At 37.2% G+C, this 22,092-nt stretch overlaps 1 protein-coding gene across 2 annotated transcripts in view; it reads right to left on the bottom strand.

The window, feature by feature from the left end:
- Positions 1–3,353: 3,353 nt before the first annotated feature.
- LOC124545276 (TBC1 domain family member whacked) overlaps positions 3,354–22,092 on the bottom strand; it is an 89,938-nt gene continuing 71,199 nt past the window's right edge. For both annotated transcript variants that reach the window (XM_047124158.1, XM_047124160.1), the window contains exons 6-9: positions 21,411–21,485; positions 21,211–21,325; positions 4,682–4,836; positions 3,354–4,524 (exon numbers count right to left, since the gene is read on the bottom strand). In XM_047124158.1, the coding sequence (XP_046980114.1) occupies positions 4,420–4,524; positions 4,682–4,836; positions 21,211–21,325; positions 21,411–21,485 (450 nt within the window). In that variant the 3' untranslated portion in view covers positions 3,354–4,419. The remainder of the gene's footprint in view (positions 4,525–4,681; positions 4,837–21,210; positions 21,326–21,410; positions 21,486–22,092) is intronic.

Here is a 22,092-nt window from a genome sequence, read left to right as displayed (position 1 = left end):
TGGAATTCTTTAATGGAGTTTTGCAGTTTATACACTGTGGTGATAGGTCAAAGTAGGTGTGATGCTTATAGCTCACAAATGTTCAGTTTTTGAAGAGGAAAAAGAAGTTCTCTGGAAAAACAATTCACGAAAATGGTTCAAAATACTTCAAACAACATTAACTCATTGCTCTTACTTGTGTACAGATCCTTATTGGGATGTAATAAGTGAGCAGCGACATTTTTTTATGTGGTGTGTTTGTTTGTTCGGAGTGTGATAAAATTCTTTACTGTTATTTCATTTTGGCAGGGAATAGTCCCCTCTGGGATTTCAAGTCCATTCTTTTCACACTGTTATTTCTAAATAGGAGAAAATATCAATTAACTATTTTGGACTATGACGTGAGGGAGAAAAGGCTTTATGCTGCACTAAATGATCCCAAAATTATCTTGAGAGACAGCTGTAGCAAGTATATCTTGAAACATTCCCAGTAACTAAGGTTTGATTTTATCTCTATCAAGTTCTTGGTGAGAACAGTGATCCTAAGCTGTTTAGGGAGTATGTCTTGCTCCTCAGTACCACTCTGTCCCTGAACAGTTTCTTACTGAACCGGTTTTGTTCCTGGTGATGCATTTGCATTTTGTCCCAACTGTAAGACGAAAATGCATGTAACTGTGAAACTTCATCTATGCCTACATTCTATACTCTGCCAGCCACCTTCCTGCAATGTGCAGCACAGGGTACGTCATCTGCCACTATTCCTGTTACTTTTGTGAATGGAACTTGAGGACAATAACTGTCCTGATCTTCTAAGCACATGCATTCTATAAATTTTATTGATAAACTATCATCAATGCAACTGCCCTTCTTGTGGTGTCTGCCGCCCCCCCCCCCCCCCCCCCCCCCCCCAGGATTTTGCAGATTTTCTCCATGACACTCTTCCAATGATTGAACAAATCCAATGAGTGTGCAAAGAGCTCTTCTTTAAATCACATTTATTAATACTGTGCAGTTACAGCCTCAGACCATCGAGCAACTCACCAACTGGCTGCATGAGGGATTTCTAAGCTGCGACTGCTCTTACGGCTAAAGTAAATTTTCTTGCAATTTTTCCAATGAATCTTGGCCTGGCATCTTCCATTCGTACAGGTAGTTTCATTTGGCAGTTCCATCTGAAACTGTTCTAGGTATATGGTTGTGACTATTTCCTGTGACTGATTGCTAATGGTTATCAAACGATGTATCTTACCACCCAATTGTGCATCCCATTTGTTTGTGTTAAGGGTCAACTGCCAGTCCCTGTGCAAACTGCTGATCCACTGTATATCTTCCTGCATTTTTCTATACTTTTGTGGTATTGTAAGTTTCCTGAACTGAATACAACAACATCATCTGCAGTCAGCACAATGTGGCTTCTGACATTAATTCCCAGTCATATGACACTCCTTTAGTGCATATAAAAAGGTCTTTCACATTTGAAGGCTCCTTAACCTCGTATTTTGTCCATTACGCAACTACGTGGGACCTTCGAGGAGTTCAAAAAATAAGCAACACCTTGGTTACAACTGTGTATATATACTGCTGCTTGGACCCCATATGTAAACAGAGCAACCTGATGTTTTTACACACAATTTTTCTGGATTGTGGACAGTGTCATCTTCTAAAATGATGGACCAACGTCTATCATTACTGCAAATGACCTACATCAGTGTTTGTAATAGTATATGAAACAGTTTATCTTTTTATAACAGGACATGTTCTACAACTCGGAAGAATTTTTTGGAAATTGAGCCAGGTAGCAGAAGCCTATGAACAAATGAGAGCATGTCTAGTTTCACAGATCCACTGGTTTTCAAATCCATGGTGACCGCTAGAGACATTTTTTAATCTTCAAATACATCATAATGTCTAAGCAAAATGTTTGTTTCATGATTTTGTAGTAGATTAAAATCAGAGTTAAAAATCTATGGCAATAATCTGTCCCTTTTTCCAACTGCCTTTTTTCTAAATACAACATGCTACTTTAGTTCAATTAAATATTTAATATGACTAAAGAGTATTACTAACAAAACATTCTTTTTTGTTTTATTTTACTTATGAAAAGGGAAGTATTACATTAAACAAATAACTGACTTCAATCTAACAGCCTTTCTTTATTCTTATAAAAAGAAGTAATACTTTCAACAAACAGTAACTTGACAGATAACATAATAGCAAATGAAATGGCTGTCTCAATAAAAGTTGGAATGTCAAACAGCAATAAAATGTCAATTCATAAAATCAACTTATGCAGCAACAAATAAATGACTTCAGCATCTTGGACAATATTTCTTCGTAGTATATGCTATTTAAAAAAAGAACAGTCAAATCAAATAATATTCAAATGTCTGTTGCCTACAGCAAAGTAATACTGTAGATAAATGCAAATACAAGAATGTATACTATGAAAATTTAAACTACAAAACATTGATCATTGCAATATATACACAGAACACATTATACTGTGCTATCTATGTACACAATCATATTTCTGTGCACACAAAACAACAAGTGCAAGAATATAATATTTTCTGTAATAAATAAATTAACTAATACAAGTATTTTGAATAAAGATACATACTTATCTGGAAAGTAAATGATTTTAACAAAATGAAAATAAAATTCAATAGGTACACTTGCTTTGGCTAATTGTGTGTCACATAAAAAAAGCACCAGTATATTCTACACACATAACAGCAGCTACTTTCATAAATTTGTTTTTCGTGGAACGATATGTAACAAAGGTCATTTATGTCAAGGGAAGACACACCTCTAAACTTTTGAGTATCAAAAATAGAAATAATGCTGCCATAAACATCACTTTGCATCCGATACACATTCAATAATACAATTCTATAATACTTCTGAGGATTTGGAAGTGTTCAAAACTTGTTTCCTACTGAAATCCGAAATCTGTTCATTAGAACATCAGTACTTGGTAAAGAAAGTGATTATATTGTAAAAATTACAGCAAATATATTTAACTTAGGAATATAACCTCAGCTGTATATCTTAAAGCACTGCTTAAAATGTTTTTTTTTTTTTAAATAAATCATGTCTTCATACACTTCTGATGTTTATTGAAGCTCTTGTTACGCAAAGACATTTCAACATCCAACTTCGCACAATGCCCCCCCCCCCCCCCCCCGCCAAAAAAAAAAAAAAACTTATTCCTTTCACAAAAGTAATGGCAAGTAACACTTTGGCTTAACTAAAGAAATGATTAAAGACAGAATGAAGCTCTTGTCCATCTTTTTTCTGATCTTCCTGTTCTGAAGAATTTTAATTAATTAAAAACTAACTTTGATGTCCTGGTATAAGTTGTATCAATTGGACCTTCTCAAAATTTTCCACCATTGCTTAATGCTGTGAACACTCCAAACCTCTAACTATATATAAATGGATTTAAAAACATTTTATAAAACCTGCATTGTACAGTCTTTCTTCATTAAGGCACAGAATAGAGTAAGTAGTACAGAATTAATAAGTTTTTTGATTGTTTACACATAGTTCTAAGCAGGTGCACAGCAATTTTTGTTTGAGCTCTGCTCTTCAACCTTCACTGTACATGTAGCACAACTATCTTCTTAGGAACACAGTAACATTTTAAACATAACTTAAAATTTAATCCAGAAGAAAAGCAACTAAACTTGATTGGTTGATTGTATTTATTAAAAAAACAGCGAAATTTAGAGCAGGTACTCAGAAAGATCTTTTTTGTGTTATGCTGTGCGTACCATATTGAACTTATGGAAGTACCTGAATAGTTATGAACAAACCACGGTACGTGAGAAGTATTTTAAAATTTAATTTGCGTTATCTGTCTTCCTCTAATCTGTGACTGATATGACCCTATAATTCTGTCTTGTTTCAAGGAAAACATTAATAGACAACTCACTCTCACATAATTTTAAATACAGTAATGTTTAACAATTCACAAGTCAACAGTTTCTAAACCTCTGTGCACAATGCACATTTTCCTGGATCTTGCAATTTTACAAAAGTACATAGCTGCAAACTCTAATAATGAGTGTTTTGTGCTTTATACTCCATAACACATTTAACAGTACCACACTACAAAACTACTTTTTTATAATTTACACAGAACCTTAGTTTGGAGCATGTGATTTTAATGAGAAACAATGGTTTAGAGCAAAGGGGAGAGATTCATTATTCAACTTCACACTTTTTTTGCTTTTAGGATCATACTTCTAAAAGGACCAAAAAACTGTGAAGCAATACTGAGTATATCATTATCAAAAAATAAGGACTGCACTAGAATACGTGAAAAATGTGGTTCACCTTGAGAATGAATGCAGCATTTATATTTCATGCAGCATTGCACATTTTACATGAAAAACTTTAAAAAGAGTTTGCCTTTTCTGGTACTGCAGTTTCTTGTTATCTCTTGCTTTTGTGACCATTCTCTTGACTTGCACGCCTTCTTGCCAACTGTCGCCTGTGCTCATAATCAAAATCTTCTTCAGAAAGATTCAAGCGCAGTATCTGCAATTAACAAAAAACACATTCTTCACATCTTTTTGCCTCTTTGCATAATGTAGGTTTTAAAGTGAAACACCTTGTCTATTTACAAATCTTATGTGTGGAATTAGTACAATACATTCTTATAGTATTCTGGACCTTAAATGGGTTTCAGACCTACCTGGCTGATCATAAATTCTTCTTCCACGACTTCAATTGGTGGATTGCGTAGTACTTCCAAGGTTTCGTACATAGTTGGACAACTTTTTATAACACCTGGTCTTCCAAGACTGAATTTCAAAAGTACAAGTGCAGTCTTGAAGATCACCTTAACCCCTGAAACCATAAAAATTCTCCTTATTACACAATAATCAGTAGTTTAAAATATATGAAAAGAATGAACAAAGCGAACTGAAAATAAAATCTTTAATGCCTTTGAATACCTATCCAGTTTTACATGTACAGACTTTCCTGGCGATCTGTTGACACCTTTGTTTCAGATATTCTCGCAGATATCGGCTTTGTTCTTGCACAATATTTTGACATGACCCATTATCTTCATCAGGTGCTACCCGAGAACGTTCCTCAAGTGGTAAAGGTCCAGTATTTGTACCTACAATTTTCCTCTTCCAAGGTCAGTTCGACATGTTATGCCGCCTTCTTCCACCAGCAGTGTTCTTAAATGTTTCCTCTTCGGTCTGGTGCTCTATCTGAGGTTCATTCCCCATATCCACACCCTCAGTAGTTCTTTTTGTAGGGTTTTGCTGCTGACCCCCACTACATTTTCGGCAATTCCAGTGCATAATCCCAGGCTCTACTGAAGTTTACCCAGTGTCATGATTCATGAGTTTTTCTGTCAACTTCATCTCTAAAGACTCTCTTATAACATTGTCTCAGTATCTAGGGGTCTGTGCCAGAATCCTCATTTCACCACAGATCATGGACTGACTGAGTTCCAGACAATGCTTGGTAATGTCTGATTTAGTTGTCTTAGTCGAGTGCATGTGTGATGTTCTTCGCACTTCATGTCTACTGTCCTAATTGTTTGGCCAATGTACAACATGCCACAATGGCAAAGTATATTGTAAATTCCTGGTTTTCATTGTCCCAGGTCATCTTGCGCATTTTCCACCCTCAGTAGTTCTCTCACTTTAGTAGGTGGACAGAATGCACATTTGATGTTATGGTTCTTGAGAATCCTTCTGATTTTGGCACAAATGGATCCCACATATGGCTTGTATGCCACAGTCTTTGTCGCTTCTTCTTCTTCTTCTTCTTTTTCTTCATCTTCTACATCATGTGGCTGAGTGGCTGGTTGAAGGGCCTTCTGAATCTGGCCAAGTATCCATTCTTGCAAATCACTGATCTGAGATGATCTATTTCTACTGCCAATCTATCTGGGTCTGAAAAGGTGTGTGCCCTGTGGATCAATGTCTTCAGCAGTCCATTCCTCTGCATCGGGTGGTGACAGTGGCTGGCTTGCAGTTGTAAATCAGGACAAGTAGGTTTGAAATACACGCAGTGATCAAACCACCAACCTGCTCTCCTTTCGACAAATATATACAGAAATGGCAACTGACCATTCATATCTGGCTCCACGGTGAAATTCATATTTGGGTGGCTTGAGATAAGATGTTCCAAAAACTCATTGAGCTAATCCCTACCATGATGCCACATCACAAAGACATCATCCACATACCTGAAGGAAGCATAAGGGTTTGTACCTAGCCACCTCTATTGACTCCAAATGATAACAAGTCATGTTGTCGAAATATTGTGCAAGAACGACACTGGTATCTGTCACAATATCTGAAACCTCAAGGTGTCATCCATATATTTATTTGTGTGTGTGTGTGTGTGGGGGGGGGGGGGGGGGGGGAGTTACCAAGAGTAGAAGAAATGTATCAATCAAGTCTGAATACATTAGAGATTTAATTGTTGGTGTACACAACAGAGAGATCACTAACATCTGAGCACAGATCAGTAAAAAGACATACCAATTAGTTACATGACAAATTAAAATCCACCAACAGAATAAAAAGAAATAGGGATAGGTTGCACCAAATGAGTAGGGGTGTGCGTGTAGTGCTTGAGTGTGGGGAGGGGGGGCATTTTGAGTTGTTCTATGTGTGTGCAAAGCCCTGTGACAAAATTTCAAATAATATAGGTACATCAAATCAGTGAAATCACTTCATTTATTCACAGTAATAACCTTGTACATTCAAAATAGCAAGATTTTATACAAAAAGTTTACTTAAATTATGTTAATTTTACTTAGATTGATATATAAACTATAGGTAATTTTTTATATGCTTGTTTGCAGATTTTACTGGTTTATGTTGTTCATAAGCTTTCACAAAAAGTAACTGAACATTCTGATGAAATAGTCTAAGGCAAATGTTGTTAAAGTGAGCCAAAATAAAATATAAACTGTTAAAATACCAATCACTCTCCCATTTTCACTCACATTCACCCACAAAATCATACTACCATTCAGAATAATGAAACTGTTTACAAGGTCAGTGATTTAATAACCATTAAAATGATGGGCAGAAAGTGAATATATAAGTTGAATAGTACAGTCTGCTACATCATCCACCCTGACAATACATAAAATATTGTCTCTCATAATTTCAAAAGCAAATTGGACATACCTTAAAAGTCCGTCTATCTGCCAGTACAGAAGAAAATGGAATGGTAAAGCAAACTCTGTTCTCATCTAAATACAAACACTGAGACCAGTGTACTAAAATCCTTACACTACAAGCACATTTGAGCATGAGCCCATGAGTCCCTTGAATATGCTAAATTTCCCGGAATTGTGACACAACCTAGCAGAATGACATTTACTTTCCCAGTGAATTATGTACTGGATACTCTTGGCTTTTTATCTGCTGGGAACATGTGTTGGATTGACTGAATGACACTATAGCAGATGCAAGATTCCACATTACGAGTAAATTTCATATGCTCCAGTGTGGTACAGATGATACATAATCCTGCAGCAAAAACAGATAGCTCATCTGGTACACAACACAGCTACTGATGCCTTTTCATTTTGAGACATATATGGTTTTTACCACAAATGTTTTAAAAGGTACCACATTCGTCACAGCAAAGATCACAATGAAACAATGGAAAATCCCAGAATGGAATGTAACAATATTATGAAAAGGATAGATGCTACTCACCATATAGCGGAGATGCTGAGTCACAGATAGGTACAACAAAAAGACTGTCACAAAATAAGCTTTTGGCCAACAAGGCCTTTGTCAAACAAACAAACAAACAAACACACACAAACACACACACACACACACACACACACACACACACACACACACACAGACAGAGAGAGAGAGAGAGAGAGAGAGAGAGAGAGAGAGAGAGAGAGATTAATTCAAGTACAAACTGTGAGAATTCTTGAGCAAGACCACAACAGCCACTTAAAAGAAATATTTACACATTTACAGCTACTTCCCTTTTCACTCCCACTTCCATTTTTTATTTTTCATTTATTCAGACTTTCCACAGAACAGAGGTTCCTTTCCATCACAATAATATCCTTAAAACTTATTAAAATTAGTATTACACAATAATATCTCTTCAAGATGCTCCTCCTTGTACTTCGGTCTTGTGGGTTTTATTCTGTGCCATATTTTCTCATTGTCATCTTTACATTTTGAAGCTGGGTAGTCACTGGTCATTTCCTTTTTCTTTGTTCAGTTTCCCGCCCCAATATCAGTTTTGGTAGGTATTCTTGTTTTCTCCATTCTTCGGAATGTCTGTACAACTGCAATTTACTTTGATCCGTAACATCACATATTCCTTTTTCCACTTCCATCATCATTTCAGTGTTCCCTGCGAGGTCTTTCCTTGAGATCACTGAGGATTTTCTCCAGAAATCAATTTCCATACTTTCAGCTTGTTTTTGTGTGGCTGATAATAGGTGTCCACGTCTCTGTTCCAAGCAGGAATCTACTCTATAATATACAGAGTATTTCATAATCAACAACCCGATTTCAAAATTCTGTATTTAATGATAAAAACACACCTCACACATGGGGTAAATTGCAAAATACTCATAAAATTGAAGTTTTTGCTATATTACTACAAATGCGCTGTGTGTCAACCACCACCACCACCACCAGCAGCAGCACGAACAACATCTAGCCAATAGCTACACTGGTCATAAAGTTTACACAATATATCAGCTATTACAGAAGTTATGGCAGCTGTTATTCTGTTCTTCACTTCTGCTGTTACGAGGTAAAGGTGAGATGAACACACTTCCCTTCACACAACCCCACAAGAAAAAAAATTGCATGGGACGATGTCTCGCGATACTGGAGGTCAAGAATGCAGGGCAGTATCTTGGAGTCCTATGCACCCTATCCAGTTTTGAGGCAGAGTGTCACTGAGAAACTGATGTATGTTGTTGTCCCAGTGAAGTGGAGCTCCATTCTGTTGGAAACTGAAGTCATAAAAGTCCTTAAGTTATGGAAAAAGCAAATTTTGCAGCATCTGGATACAGTTCAGTTTAGGTGAGTCTTTTTCATGGTCAATAATGTTGTGAGGGTTCTAAAGTTTCTGTATGTGCACATTTCGTCAGTTTACTTTACCACTAGCAGGAAATGTTGCTTCATCACTGAAAATTAAGTGTGGTAAAAATGTATCATCTTCCACATTCTCTAGTGAAGCACTGCTGAAGTCAATCTATTACCTTTTATCACCAACTCAAAGAGCTTGCACTAATTGTAGTCTGTATTGTTTACAGTCCAACTGATGTCGTAATACTCGCCAGATAGTTATGTAAGGCTATGTCAAATCTCTGCTTGTGTGGGAAGTAGACTTTCATGTACTCCACTCAAAAGTTTGCCAAATTCTTTCCACTGTGTCATCAGAAGTCTGAGGTCAACCTGGACTCCCAACTTTGCACAAGCACCCTGTCTCTTCAAATTGGCGATACCAATGACGAATGTTTTTCAGTGCAGTTGATCAATACCAAAACGCCAACAAAAAGAATGCTCGACTGAAATCATTAACTCACTCTTTGCGTATTTGCAGCACACAAAAAGTCTTCTGTTGAGTGAATGCCATCTTGCTTCTGACTGACAGCAAAATGAGAAGATCCACTGACTGACATCTAATAGCACTGGTGACATGAGCTTGTAAGAAGTCCTAGCTTGTTCTAAATTACTATGAAAGTATATTACCAGTTCTTATTAGGCATATACACTGATAAGCCAGAACATTATGATCACTGACCTACTATCAATACAAACCTGTTCAGCTGATAGCCGTGACACCTAACAAGGAATGACTGCTAGCCAGACACGCTCACGCTTGTGCAGTATCAGTGAGAGTGCTGTCTGTATGTAGAATGGGGAAGGCACACGATCCACCCAAGTTTGACTGAGGGCAGATTGTAAGGGGCCGCGGTTCAGTATGAGCATTTCTGAAACTGCACTGCTTGTTGGGTGTTCGAGGAATGCTGTGGTTAGAGTCTTCAATACATGGCCAAACCAAGGTGAAACCATGTCCAGACATCATGGGGTTGGGCAGCCACCCCTCATTACAGATGTCAGACGTCGTAGGCTGGGCAGACTGGTAAAACAGGACGGGCGGCAAACTGTGATGGAACTAACATCAGTTTTTAAAGCTGGGCAGAGTACAAGTGTGTCTGAACACACATGCACCAAACACTCCTGATGAGGGGCCACTGCAGCTGACACGTCATGCATGTACCAATGTTAACACCATGACATTGGCAACTACGACCGAAATGGGCACGTGACCATCGGCACTTGCTCTGGGGGTAGTGGCAGAGCATTGCATGGGCTGCTCAATCCCGAGACCTTCTTTATCGTGCCAATGAGAGGGTGTGAATACGTCATCTTCCAGGGGAAAAGCTCCTTTACACATGCACTGTGGGTCAGAGACAAGCTGGTGGCGGCTCCACTGTGCTCTGGGGAACATTCACATGGGCATACAAGGGTCCAATGGAGCTCATGCAAGGCACCAGGACAATTGTAGACTGGTTGCAGTGGCATTTTTCAACAAGATGATGCGCCATGTCACAAGGTCAGAAGTGTGATGGAGTGGCTCGAGGAACACAGCAGCAAGTTCCAATTGATGTGCTGGCCCCCATCTCACCAGATCTGAACCTGATCAAACACATCAGGGGTGCGATTGAATGTGGTGTTACAGCTCAAATCCTCCCAGGCATTTACGAGAATTAGGTGACTTATGTGAAGAGATGTGATGCCAACTCCTTCCAGCAACCTAAACCCAGCAGGACCTCACTGCTTACATGCCACGATGCATCACCTCTGTTATCTGTGCCAAAGGTGGAGATACTAGCTATTAGGCAGGTGGCCATAATGTTCTGACTGATCATTGTATTCCCTTAATACATGTCTTACAGTATTTTTAATTAAGGGAGCCTCTGTGTCTGCCATATTTAATGTTTTCTAAAACTAGTCCAATACTTCTTAATTTTTCTCTATACTTTCCCAAAATCTGTCGTAATATGAAAATATGGTTTATAGACGATCTCCTGTCAAACCACATCGTTCTTCTTGGGTCCTAAAATTAGTTTCCTCCCTCCCTCTCCCCCTGTATTATTATTCTTAAAATTCTCACTAATGAGAGTGTAGCAAAAATTTCTTTATAGTTCAATCAAATGTTGCAATCTCCTTTCTTAAATATGGTAGCAGTATAACTTTTCTTCTTTCCTTTGATATTAAGTCTCCATTAATGTTTTGTTGAGTAGCTGTGATGCTAAACTTTGTTGCCACTATATTTTCAAAGTCCCAGATTGGTATCACCTGGTCCAGGTGATTTGCCCATCTTTCCTGTTCTTAATACATCAAGCACTCACTTTCAGAAATTTGGAACTCATCACCTTTGTGTTCACTTCTCCCTATTATTCCTTCCTCCATACAGTCTTCTCTATCCTTCTTTCTTCTTCTTCTCACTGCTGGCTTTACCATGTATCTTCACAGGATCAGCATGTTAATCTGGATTTGGTAACGTTAGTGGCAGAGGATGGCTGCCAGATGCCCTTCCTGTCACACCCCGTCCTTCCCTTGGGTGGATTTTGTGCAAGCTCTCTATCTGCATGCAGTGTGATCCCACATGAATTTGTGTGTGTGAATCATTTGACTGGGGCAGGACATGGATACCAGCCTGGTATTCACATAATCAGAGTAGGAAACCACATAAAAATCAGAACCAGGTTGGCTGCCACACTGGCCCTCATTGTTAACACGCCGTGCAGGATATAACCTAGGGCTGATGCACCTCCCCGATTCCAGGAAGTGGCATGCTAACAGACCACTATCCAGGCAGATCTATTATTCTCTATCCTCCTCTAGTAATTTTTTGAAATATTCTTCCCATTATTTTTGTGTTATAAACTGTATATTTGCTTTGGATTTTATCTGTCGTCAAGCTCCTTTTAATACTGGCCACACTTCTTTCACTCTCTCAAATCCCAGCTTATTATTGACATTGGTACATGTTCTTTCCCATCTTTCATTCTTTGCTATCTTTATTTTTTCCAATTTCACTCTTGTTTTCCTTATAGATAGATTCAGTTTCTTCCAATTTATAATGCAAACACTGAAAATGTGTGTTCCTTTTCTGTTTTGCTATCTCTATGTCTTCTGACCACCATTCTGCTTGTGGTTGTTTTCCTGTATACCCAATACCTCTGCTGCTATTTTCAACAATGGTATTTATCTGTTCATACATTTCTTCTGTTCTTTCTTCAAAATGATGCTGGATGAATCATTCCCATTCTGGTAGCAAGCAATGTTCTTATACTTTCATTTTGTATGCTCTTGATATTATAATGTTTACTTTCATTCTTCTCAGTGTGGTTCATTTTTACAGCACTAGTTTTTACTTACACAGGGTTAGTACTGAATTTACAAAATAAAAATCGAGGACTTTTAAGTACCTCTTCTTTACCGACAATAGTTGCACTCAATGCTGTAGTAACGTCAAGAATAAAATTAACATGCACAAATAGATGATAACTTCAATATAGTATCACTATAATAAAATTCAGCAGTATCAGCTTAATAGATATAAGGCAAATTCTCTAACAAGTTACAACAATTTACTTCATTACATGTTTGCTTGATCTTTGATAATGTTTTTTCTTATTGAAGTGGTTAAAGTAAGTACGTCACATTTTATAGCCCTCTCTGCAGTTTTCATCCAACAATAAAGCTTAAAAGTAATTCCAACGTGTGAATTTTAACGAAATTGAGAATTGTCAATAAGAAAAACTTATAAACAGTAAAACATAACATGTTTTAAGTTTGTCAATTTTTTCCTTAATTTGGCTGTCTAATGCTTGAACCTCTTCTTTCTTTTTGTAAGTCTTTTTCCTTATTGCATTATTGTAAGCAGTACGAAATGATTCTTGCCTTTTCTACAACCTCTGAAAGTTCATCAGCAGGTTTGTGCAATGAAGGAATGTCAGAACTGAGGTGCATTCTTTTCTGCTGTAAACCTTCCAATTCCTCTTACAATTTTACTTTCTTTCCAGTAGTGTCTCGGTCTTCTGCACTTGTTTTTGTTCCTCACGATAAGCCATGTATTGTGTTTCTTGCAGGAGATGCAGGTGCCAACATATCCTTAGTAAATTGTACATTTTGCACTCTCCCACAAAATTTAAGGTGGTCTTTAACTTGCCGCATAGCAACATAGGATCTTTCTTTCAAATTTTCTACTTCTAGAGCCTTGTTGATTGAGAATCTACTCTCTACTGCTGCCTGACCATGCGAACAGATTAAAATCTTCTTCCAAACCTTCCAATTTTTTTTTTTTGAAACTTCTTGAATACATAATTCTTGTACAGGAAGTAATCTTGAAATTTTAACATCAAAGTCTCTACATTCTTTATATGGAATTTGCTATGCAAAATCTCCAAACTCCAATAAGAGGGAATCACAATTTCCCATCAAAACGTGGCCACTTCCAGTCAGACTTGCAGCATTAATTTCATGTTGATCATGCAACCATCTTCATTTTCAAGAATAACTTTTGGATCCAGACACACGTAATTACGTACAAAGGAATAATATGCAATGGAGATTTTTCAAAAATACTTTTAACCATTTTCATAATAAATGACTGTGCTTTGCATTTTAAGGTTAGGACATCTTCCCTAGTAATGTTTTCCTCCTTAACAATGCTAAACAAAATATTGTCTCCAATAGAGCCTAAACCTATTTTACTTAATTCACAGAGTGAAAGATGGTTTCACTTCATAAGTGCCAAGCTTATCTGAGGAATCCATTTTCTTCATATCCTCTTTCTTCAGTATATGAAAACTGAGGAGACAACGGTTTACTAATTTTGTGAGGTCATCCCCCCCCATATATATATATATATATATATATAGGGGGGACAGACATATTTAAATATGTCCGCTTGTGTCTGTATATGTGTGGATGGATACGTGTGTGTGTGCGAGTGTATACCCGTCCATTTTTCCCCCTAAGGTAAGTCTTTCCGCTCCCGGGATTGGAATGACTCCTTACCCTCTCCCTTAAAACCCACATCCTTTCGTCTTTCCCTCTTTCCTGATGAGGCAACAGTTTGTTGCGAAAGCTTGAATTTTGTGTGTTTGTTTGTGTGTCTGTCGACCTGCCAGCACTTTCATTTGGTAAGTCACATCATCTTTGTTTTTTTATATATATATATATATATATATATATATATATATATATATATATATATATATATATATATATATATTACAAAAAATTGAAGTAACTTATCATCTACTGCTGATGTAACAACAGTATTCAAACTGGAAGCTGGCTTGTCAATTTTCCCCTCTTCTACATAAGCAACAAGCAGAGAAATGTCATCCAAAATTTCCAGAGCCCTTGGAACTGCATGGAAGTTTTCTTACCACCTACGGTGGCAAAATTTAGGCCAACTTGCTTTGAATTTGAAAGTTCTATGTACGTTTCAACTTTTGCATGTGAGTCATGAAATAAACAATAGAAACTTTTTAAGGAAATATATATGTCCCAGCCAGAAATTTGAGCACCTTTATCAAAAGCATCATTGGTGTGTGTAACCTGTAGGAGCCTAAATCCAATAATTTCTTACCATGATCCTGTTTCATATTCTTCTGCAGCATCTTAATGAATTTTTTATTTACTGCAGGTCCATCCATGCACACTTGCAGATGTTTCTGAAGCTTGATACTTTCCACAGTAGGCATAAATGAATTTTAGTATCCTTTGCTGTTGCACACCCATGAAAGAAGAAGTAATGTATCTTGTGTGAACCTGATTTAAGTATGTGTTCCAAAATGTAACTGAAGCATCCATCTGCTCAGCCTGGGTGGATTTATTTAAAGTTTCATAAAATAAAACTGTGTACTCATCTATACAATCTAAGTATTTAAACAAACTTTGTTTGAAATGTGGTGTACCGTATTTACTCGAATCCAAGCCGCACTTTTTTTCCGGTTTTTGTAATCCAAAAAACCGCCTGCGGCTTAGAATCGAGTGCAAAGAAAGAGGAAGTTCTGAAAAACGTTGGTGCCACAACTTACTTCTGCCGTCGAATATGTGTAGCGCTACACAGGCATGCTTTTTAGGCACAAAGATAAATACTGGCGCCAAATCCTCTGCGTCAGTAAATAAATTGCAAAAAAAGGTGGAAGATGAGCTTTTTTTCTCCGCCCCGAGTTTCGACCACTGCATTTTCATACATTATCCAACGAAGTAAATACAAATTCCATATTGTTCATCTTCGAATGTAGCACCATTTCAATGTACTACGAAAATCCGACTGGCAAGACTGTTTGGGATGTTTGTCAATATGGCCAACTCTACGTTCTGAATTTTTTCCTACCTGTGAGAAAAGATGGTTGATAATAGGAACTTCTATGAATTGTGAATCACATGCAGTATTCTCTTCACCATAAGAATAATACGAATATAAACATTTAGCCATGTATTGTTTCGTGTTTGCTGCTATCTCATTTAAATCCTGTCTGCCTAATAAACTACGAAACTAGAGTGAGACAACAGCAAACGCGGAAGAATATACATATCATGTCATGTTTATATTCGTATTATTCTTATGCCTAATAGTGATACAGTCAGAAATGAAGCACAGCAATTGACTAGATTTTTAAATCTAAGATGACTCTAATTTCTATGCAGAATGTAATGTACTAAAGAGGCGCCTGCAAAGATTTTCAAACGGAGAAAAATTTTCGCTAACTCTCGTTCAGAACATCTTCTATCATGCACAGTAGTAGTAGTAGTTTATTCATCCAGAGACAATGTACATTGCATGGATTATTTGGTTCTTGTTGATCATTATCAAAGAAAGCAGCAGTGTAAGTAACAACAAATAGCAATCTCTTGCCATTGTTTCGCTAATGAGACGATTCCTCTCTCTTTTTTTTTTTTTTTTTTTTAATTGTAAGCGGCGTTAGTGCGCAGTGCGCACTGTGCACAAAAGCACGCCATGCCGCGAGCGGCGACAGGCCGTAAACACGCACTATCTGAATGCGACAAACAATGCATGACACAGTACAGTAATGCATTTTCAGCTTAGTGACGTAAACACCTATAACAAAGAAAACGGCGCTTATCAGATCAAAGAAAAATAAGCAATCGATTCAAACCAGACGAAGCACGTGAAAAAGGAAGGGTACCCGTATAAATACGGATGGAGCGCCTGACGCATAGTAATGGCTACCTGCTAAAGCTTAACTGCTAAGGTTACGACTCGAACCAAACTACTGTAGCTGTATCGGCATTCATTCGACCTAAATTGTGTCTCATATTACAATGGACCAACTTTGTTTCGATTTGGAGGTGCGGCCTAAAACTTTTCTCTCCCCGTGAATTTCGAGTCTCAAATTTCAGGTGCGGCTTAGATTCGGGAAATTTTTTTTTCCTTGATTTTGAGTCTCATTTTTCTGGTGCGGCTTAGATTCGAGTAAATACGGTAGTACCAAAACAAATTATACAGGCACATTTTTATTTTCTCTCCACAGGTGAGGTGTTTCACTATTTCACTATCAGTAAACATGTTTATAAATAAAGACGAAATATTTGTTCATGACTTGAAAGAATAATTTGATTCACAGAATTTCATTACCCTAATTATTTCAGCCTTTAGACATTCACTTCCCAATAAATATGATTTTACTGTTAACGAAGATGAAAAGCTTGAAGCTTCATTTGTTTCTGAATTTGAGTGCAAGTCTTTATAAGACAAAAGTAAATGGTCCACACTTTGTAATGTTCCTGTAGTAGGGTAAAAAAAGTAGCATGCTTCCTTGCTGTTTCACCAACACAATGTGTTTCTGTCATAGAAGAAAAGAAAAATGTGCCAGTATTATTATTTAGTAATACTCTTGGTAATTAATATAAACACCTAAGTCAGTTTTTTCTAAAAAATTATTGGCATGTCTTCAGTTTACGAGTTACGGCAAATTTTTTCCCTCAGACACATGTTACGACTACGAACTATATCTCAAAACTTACTTTCTTTGACCAGCTTCCCTGGAATTGGTGTTTTGCAGGTTTTAGGAGCCTAGAAGTAGAAAAAAAACATGCCTCCAGCCGGACAATTCGATGCCTTCCTGTCACTGCCAATGTTATATCAAATAGAGGTAATACATCATGCTTTCTGTACAGTCTGCTACACAGTGCCCGCAATGTTCTTAAATGTGTGTGTCCTGTAGTGTTCCAGTTTCGTGTTAGATCTGCTGGTGGCGCAGCTCTCCCATCATGTACCCAGCTCCATCCTCATTGGGTCTTGATAGTTGCCATTAAACACTCTAGCTTCCGCTATATTGACTTTGAACGATTTGGTCTATAATTCATACTTTTTAATCTGAAATCAACTTGCTATGAGAAATCTATATCTTTGTGCCCATCTATATAATGAAAGTGCTCGCGAAATTACGAGTTTTGCGATATAATTTGTCGGTGTAGCACGGATTACCGTAATTACTCGAATCTAAGCCGCACTCGAATCTAAGCCGCACCAGAAAAATGAGACTCGAAATCAAGGAAAAAAAAATTTCCCGAATCTAAGCTGCACATGAAATTTGAGCCTCGAAATTCAACGGGAGGGAAAAGTTTTAGGCCGCACCTCCAAATCAAAACAAAGTTGAGTCACAATTTAGGTCGAATGAATGACGATACAGCTACAGTAGTTTGGTTCGAGTCGTAAGCTTAGCAGTTAAGCTTTACCAGGTAGCCATTGCTATGCTTCAGGTGTTCCGTCCGTATATATACGGGTACCCTTCCTTTTTCACGTGCTTCGCCTGGTTTGAATTGATTGCTTATTTTTCTTTGATCTGATAAGTGCCGTTCTCTTTGTTATAGGTGTTTACGTCACTCTCAGCTGAAAATGCATTACTGTACTGTGTAATGAATTGTTTGTCGCATTCTGACAATGTGTGTTTACGACCTGTCGCCGCTCGTGGCATGGCTTGCTTTTGTGCACGCTACCGCTGCTTACAATTAAAAAACAAAAGAGAGGAATCGTCTCATTAGCGAAACAATGGCAACAGACTGCTATTTGTTGTTACTTACACTGCTGCTTTCTTCGATAATGATCAACAAGAACCAAATAATAGACTGCATATGATAGAAGATGTTCTGAACGAGAGTTTAGTGAAAATTTTTCTCCGTTTGAAAATCTTTGCAGATGCCTCTGTAGTACGTAACATTCTGCACAGAAATTAGAGTCATATTAGATTTAAAAATCTAGTCAATTGCCGTGCTTCATTTCGGATTGTACCACTATTAGGCACAAGAATAATACGAATATAAACATGACATGATATGTATATTCTTCTGTGTTTGCTGTTGTCTCACTGTAGTTTCGTAGTTTATTAGGCAGACAGGATTTAAGTGAGATAGCAGCAAACACGAAACAATACCTGGCAAAATGTTTATATTCGTATTATTCTTATGGTGAAGAGAATACTGCATGTGATTCACAATACATAAAAGTTCCTATTATCAACCATCTTTTCTCACAGGTAGGAAAAAATTCAGAACGTAGAGTTGGCCATATTGACAAACATCCCAAACAGTCTTGCCAGTCGGATTTTCGTAGTACATTGAAATGGTGCTACATTCGAAGATGAACAATATGGAATTTGTATTTACTTCGTTGGATAATGTATGAAAATGCAGTGGTCGAAACTCGGGGCGGAGAAAAAAAAAGCTCGTCTTCCACCTTTTTTTTTTTAATTTATTTACTGACGCATAGGTTTTGGCGCCAGTATTTATCTTTGTGCCTGCAAAGCATGCCTGTGTAGTGCTACATATATTCGACGGCAGAACTTTGTTGTGGCGGCATCTACCAACATTTTTCAGAACTTCCGCTTACTTTGCACTCGATTCTAAGCCGCAGGCGGTTTTTTTGGATTACAAAAACCGGAAAAAAGTGTGGCTTAGATTCGAGTAAATACGGTAAGTGCAGTGCACAAATAATTTACCTCAACCTTTGTTACTTTTATTTTTATTCTTTTGATTGTAAAGTACCTCATCTTTCCGATAAGTTTTCACAGTTTCGAGTGATCGTGATTGCACACTAATCTTTTACCATTTGTTTTATTGTTAATGTCTGCTTCATTTATACCTCACCTTTCCCATATATTTTAACACTAACTTTCGCAGATACTAAATATCATTATTATGCAAGTAGTTACAGATGAAACTGATTACCAACTCATTAACGATTCAAATCATTCTAATCAAGTTGTATATGATGTGAAATAACATTTACTTTTCATATGAGCTTTTAATTAAACTTCTCCCATCATCCCTATATCATTGTTTATAATTGTCCTGTCGCTGCCACATTTGGCTAAATGCACACTTTCCAGACATTTTAATCACAATTTTAAATAGAAACCAAATGTATGTGACATGTAGGGATGGCTGATAAATTGCAGATTGATACTTTGCCACATATATTTTCTTGTCACAGGTGTACTATTTAGTTAAGATTTCCGTGCCCCTTGCCATTTCAGCCAATGTATAGTACCACTGCGGCCTATGTATAGTATTTTCCTGCACAAGCACTGCAGTAATGAGTTCACATACAGCAAGCAGTGTCAGTTGCCAGTACCGCATGTAATCATACCCCCACTCTGTTCTACATGCCTGTGGTGAAGGGGGGGGGGGGGGGGGGGCAGCCTGCCCCTCTCGCCCTACACGTCATGCAGCTGAGTGACCATCATAACTGCTTTGGCTTTCGACACATGCATCCATCCTTTTTTCGCTTTTTTAACTTCACAAGTTAATCTTTTTTTAAGTATGAATACAATTGCCAAGATGAAAATAATGACCTTTCAGGACTGCAACTAAAAAAAAAAAAAAAGAAAAGAAAGGACAAAATAAGCACTTCTAAGTACTTTTATAGCACGGTACAAAAATTAAGAGCTTTTAAGGACTTTTAAGAAAGGTACAAATCTTGTTGCTGTTTTCCAAAGCCAGAAACACTTCTCTCTCAGTAAACAGTTACTGAGAAAGATTAATCTTCACTAGTATTCTCCATAAAGTCTCATTTCAGCTACCTCACAAGTACTTCTTCCTCAAATGGATATATAATCCATTATAGATTCACACTGTCCGGTATTCTGCTACCGAATACTTGTATTAAAAAAAACTGTGTAGAAAATTTTTTGATCAGTCGTTCTCCATTGTCATTATATACTGTTATTCGCATTTTCCCACTATCCTACACGATTCCTCATTCTTACTCTTGCATTCTCCATAATAATCAGCTCTTTGCTTCCTGGGATTTTTAATTTCTCTGTGTCTCCCTGAGAGTTGTCCCATTCTTCTGGTCATTTATATCACTCTTGGGTGCACATACTGCAATAATCCCAACTTTCCTAGCAAATAGTGTCATTTGAACTATATCAATACATTGCTAATAAATTACCAATTTCCGATTCTTTTCTTCTATAATTTTCTCTATCATAATAGAAACTCCCGCTTTGGTTATACCATTCCGAATGTATATATATTTACCAAGCTCTTTCTCTCCTTTATCTTTCAACTTTGTTTAAGAAAATATAGTAACATCAATTTTGAGTGTGCTACGTTCTGTGGTTAACTCATTCAGTTTAACAAAAATTCCTCACATATGCCAGCATCCAAATCTCATTTTTCCATCATTAGACTGTCATCCAAAGTTCCAGCTTTTCCAACGCATTTTATTGGGTTTTTAAGCATTTCATTTTTTTAGGTGCCGAGAAGCTGGCCTGCTACACAATCCCAAACCTGGAGGACCATTTAATTTACTCTCAAGGCTTTCTTCCTTTAGGCTCGCATAAACCGACATAATAATAGAAAACAGCAGTTGCTTCTTTTGGTCCACCCTCTGTATTCTATTTCCCTGGTACCCACCATATTGGGCGAGAATTCCCTACCTGCTAGTAGGGGAGGTGCCTGCTGCAAGACAAGGAACTTCGTATATCACTGCTGTTATTCCATAGAGATCTATAACAAATATTGCTCCAAATTTCTGTAGCCTATCCTATTATTTTCAAGCAAAGTGTAAGTTAAAATTAGGGATGCTATAATGAACTAAATAAAGGCATATAGCATGTTTTAAGGTGACATTATGGAAACAAATTAATAATTATTTTCTAAGTGGTGCAGCATTTTGTTTGCTTACCTTCACACAAGAACATATCCCACACCCTAAGGATTGTGTCCCATGGAAGTGTTCTTGTAAACACACAAAGAAACCATTCAGTCATGTATAAAATAGGTTCAATTTTTTGCTTTTTCTGTAAAAAAATTGAAAATAAGTAAATAACATGTATTATCAGACTACACCATTGCTATGACTAAAAACTGCTATACCATACTTACTATGTGTTTATAAACACTTGGAGAAACTTTTTTAAGTAGTCCAAACAAAATGTCACCATCTAGCTGCAATGTTTCCTGGAAAAAGCAACGGGTTATCATTCATAATCATACAGCTTTTAATTATTTGCTTTAACACCCGTAATGTATATACTATAATCCTGTAATACATATTGTAATCCTACAGTAGTCAGTATTAAACTTTCTGACTCCACCACTGCTACCAAATGGTTTTTCTCACAATAAGTGGTGTATGTAATAAAACACAACACTTTGTTGAACAATGTCATGTGTAGTTCTATTCTGATAAGCATATTTCCTGATGCTTTCTAGTGTAACATTAAAAATGAAAACCAAAGGATGGTATCAAAATAGATATAGCCACTGACCCAAAATTCTCAAGTTCTGACGTGGTCCCGACATATTTTTGGCAGTCTCTCCACCTCAACAATTGCAAACTCCCCATCAATGAAAATTTCTTCCTTATTGTCTGGATACTTTCATACACTGTACACAAAGTCACTATCCCACTATAATGAGTTTGAAAAGGTTATACACACAGAATGGATCCTCTCTATCTCCAACAAACTTGTTATATCTACTAATTCTCACATTTACTGCAGTAGTCAAAATTGAAGGACGAAAAATTAAGGTCTACTGTCCTGTCGACAACATGGTTATCACA

Source organism: Schistocerca americana, chromosome 8 (genome assembly GCF_021461395.2).
Source record: "Schistocerca americana isolate TAMUIC-IGC-003095 chromosome 8, iqSchAmer2.1, whole genome shotgun sequence".
Classification (NCBI taxonomy): domain Eukaryota; kingdom Metazoa; phylum Arthropoda; class Insecta; order Orthoptera; family Acrididae; genus Schistocerca; species Schistocerca americana.
This window is presented reverse-complemented; position numbering and strand designations above follow the sequence as displayed.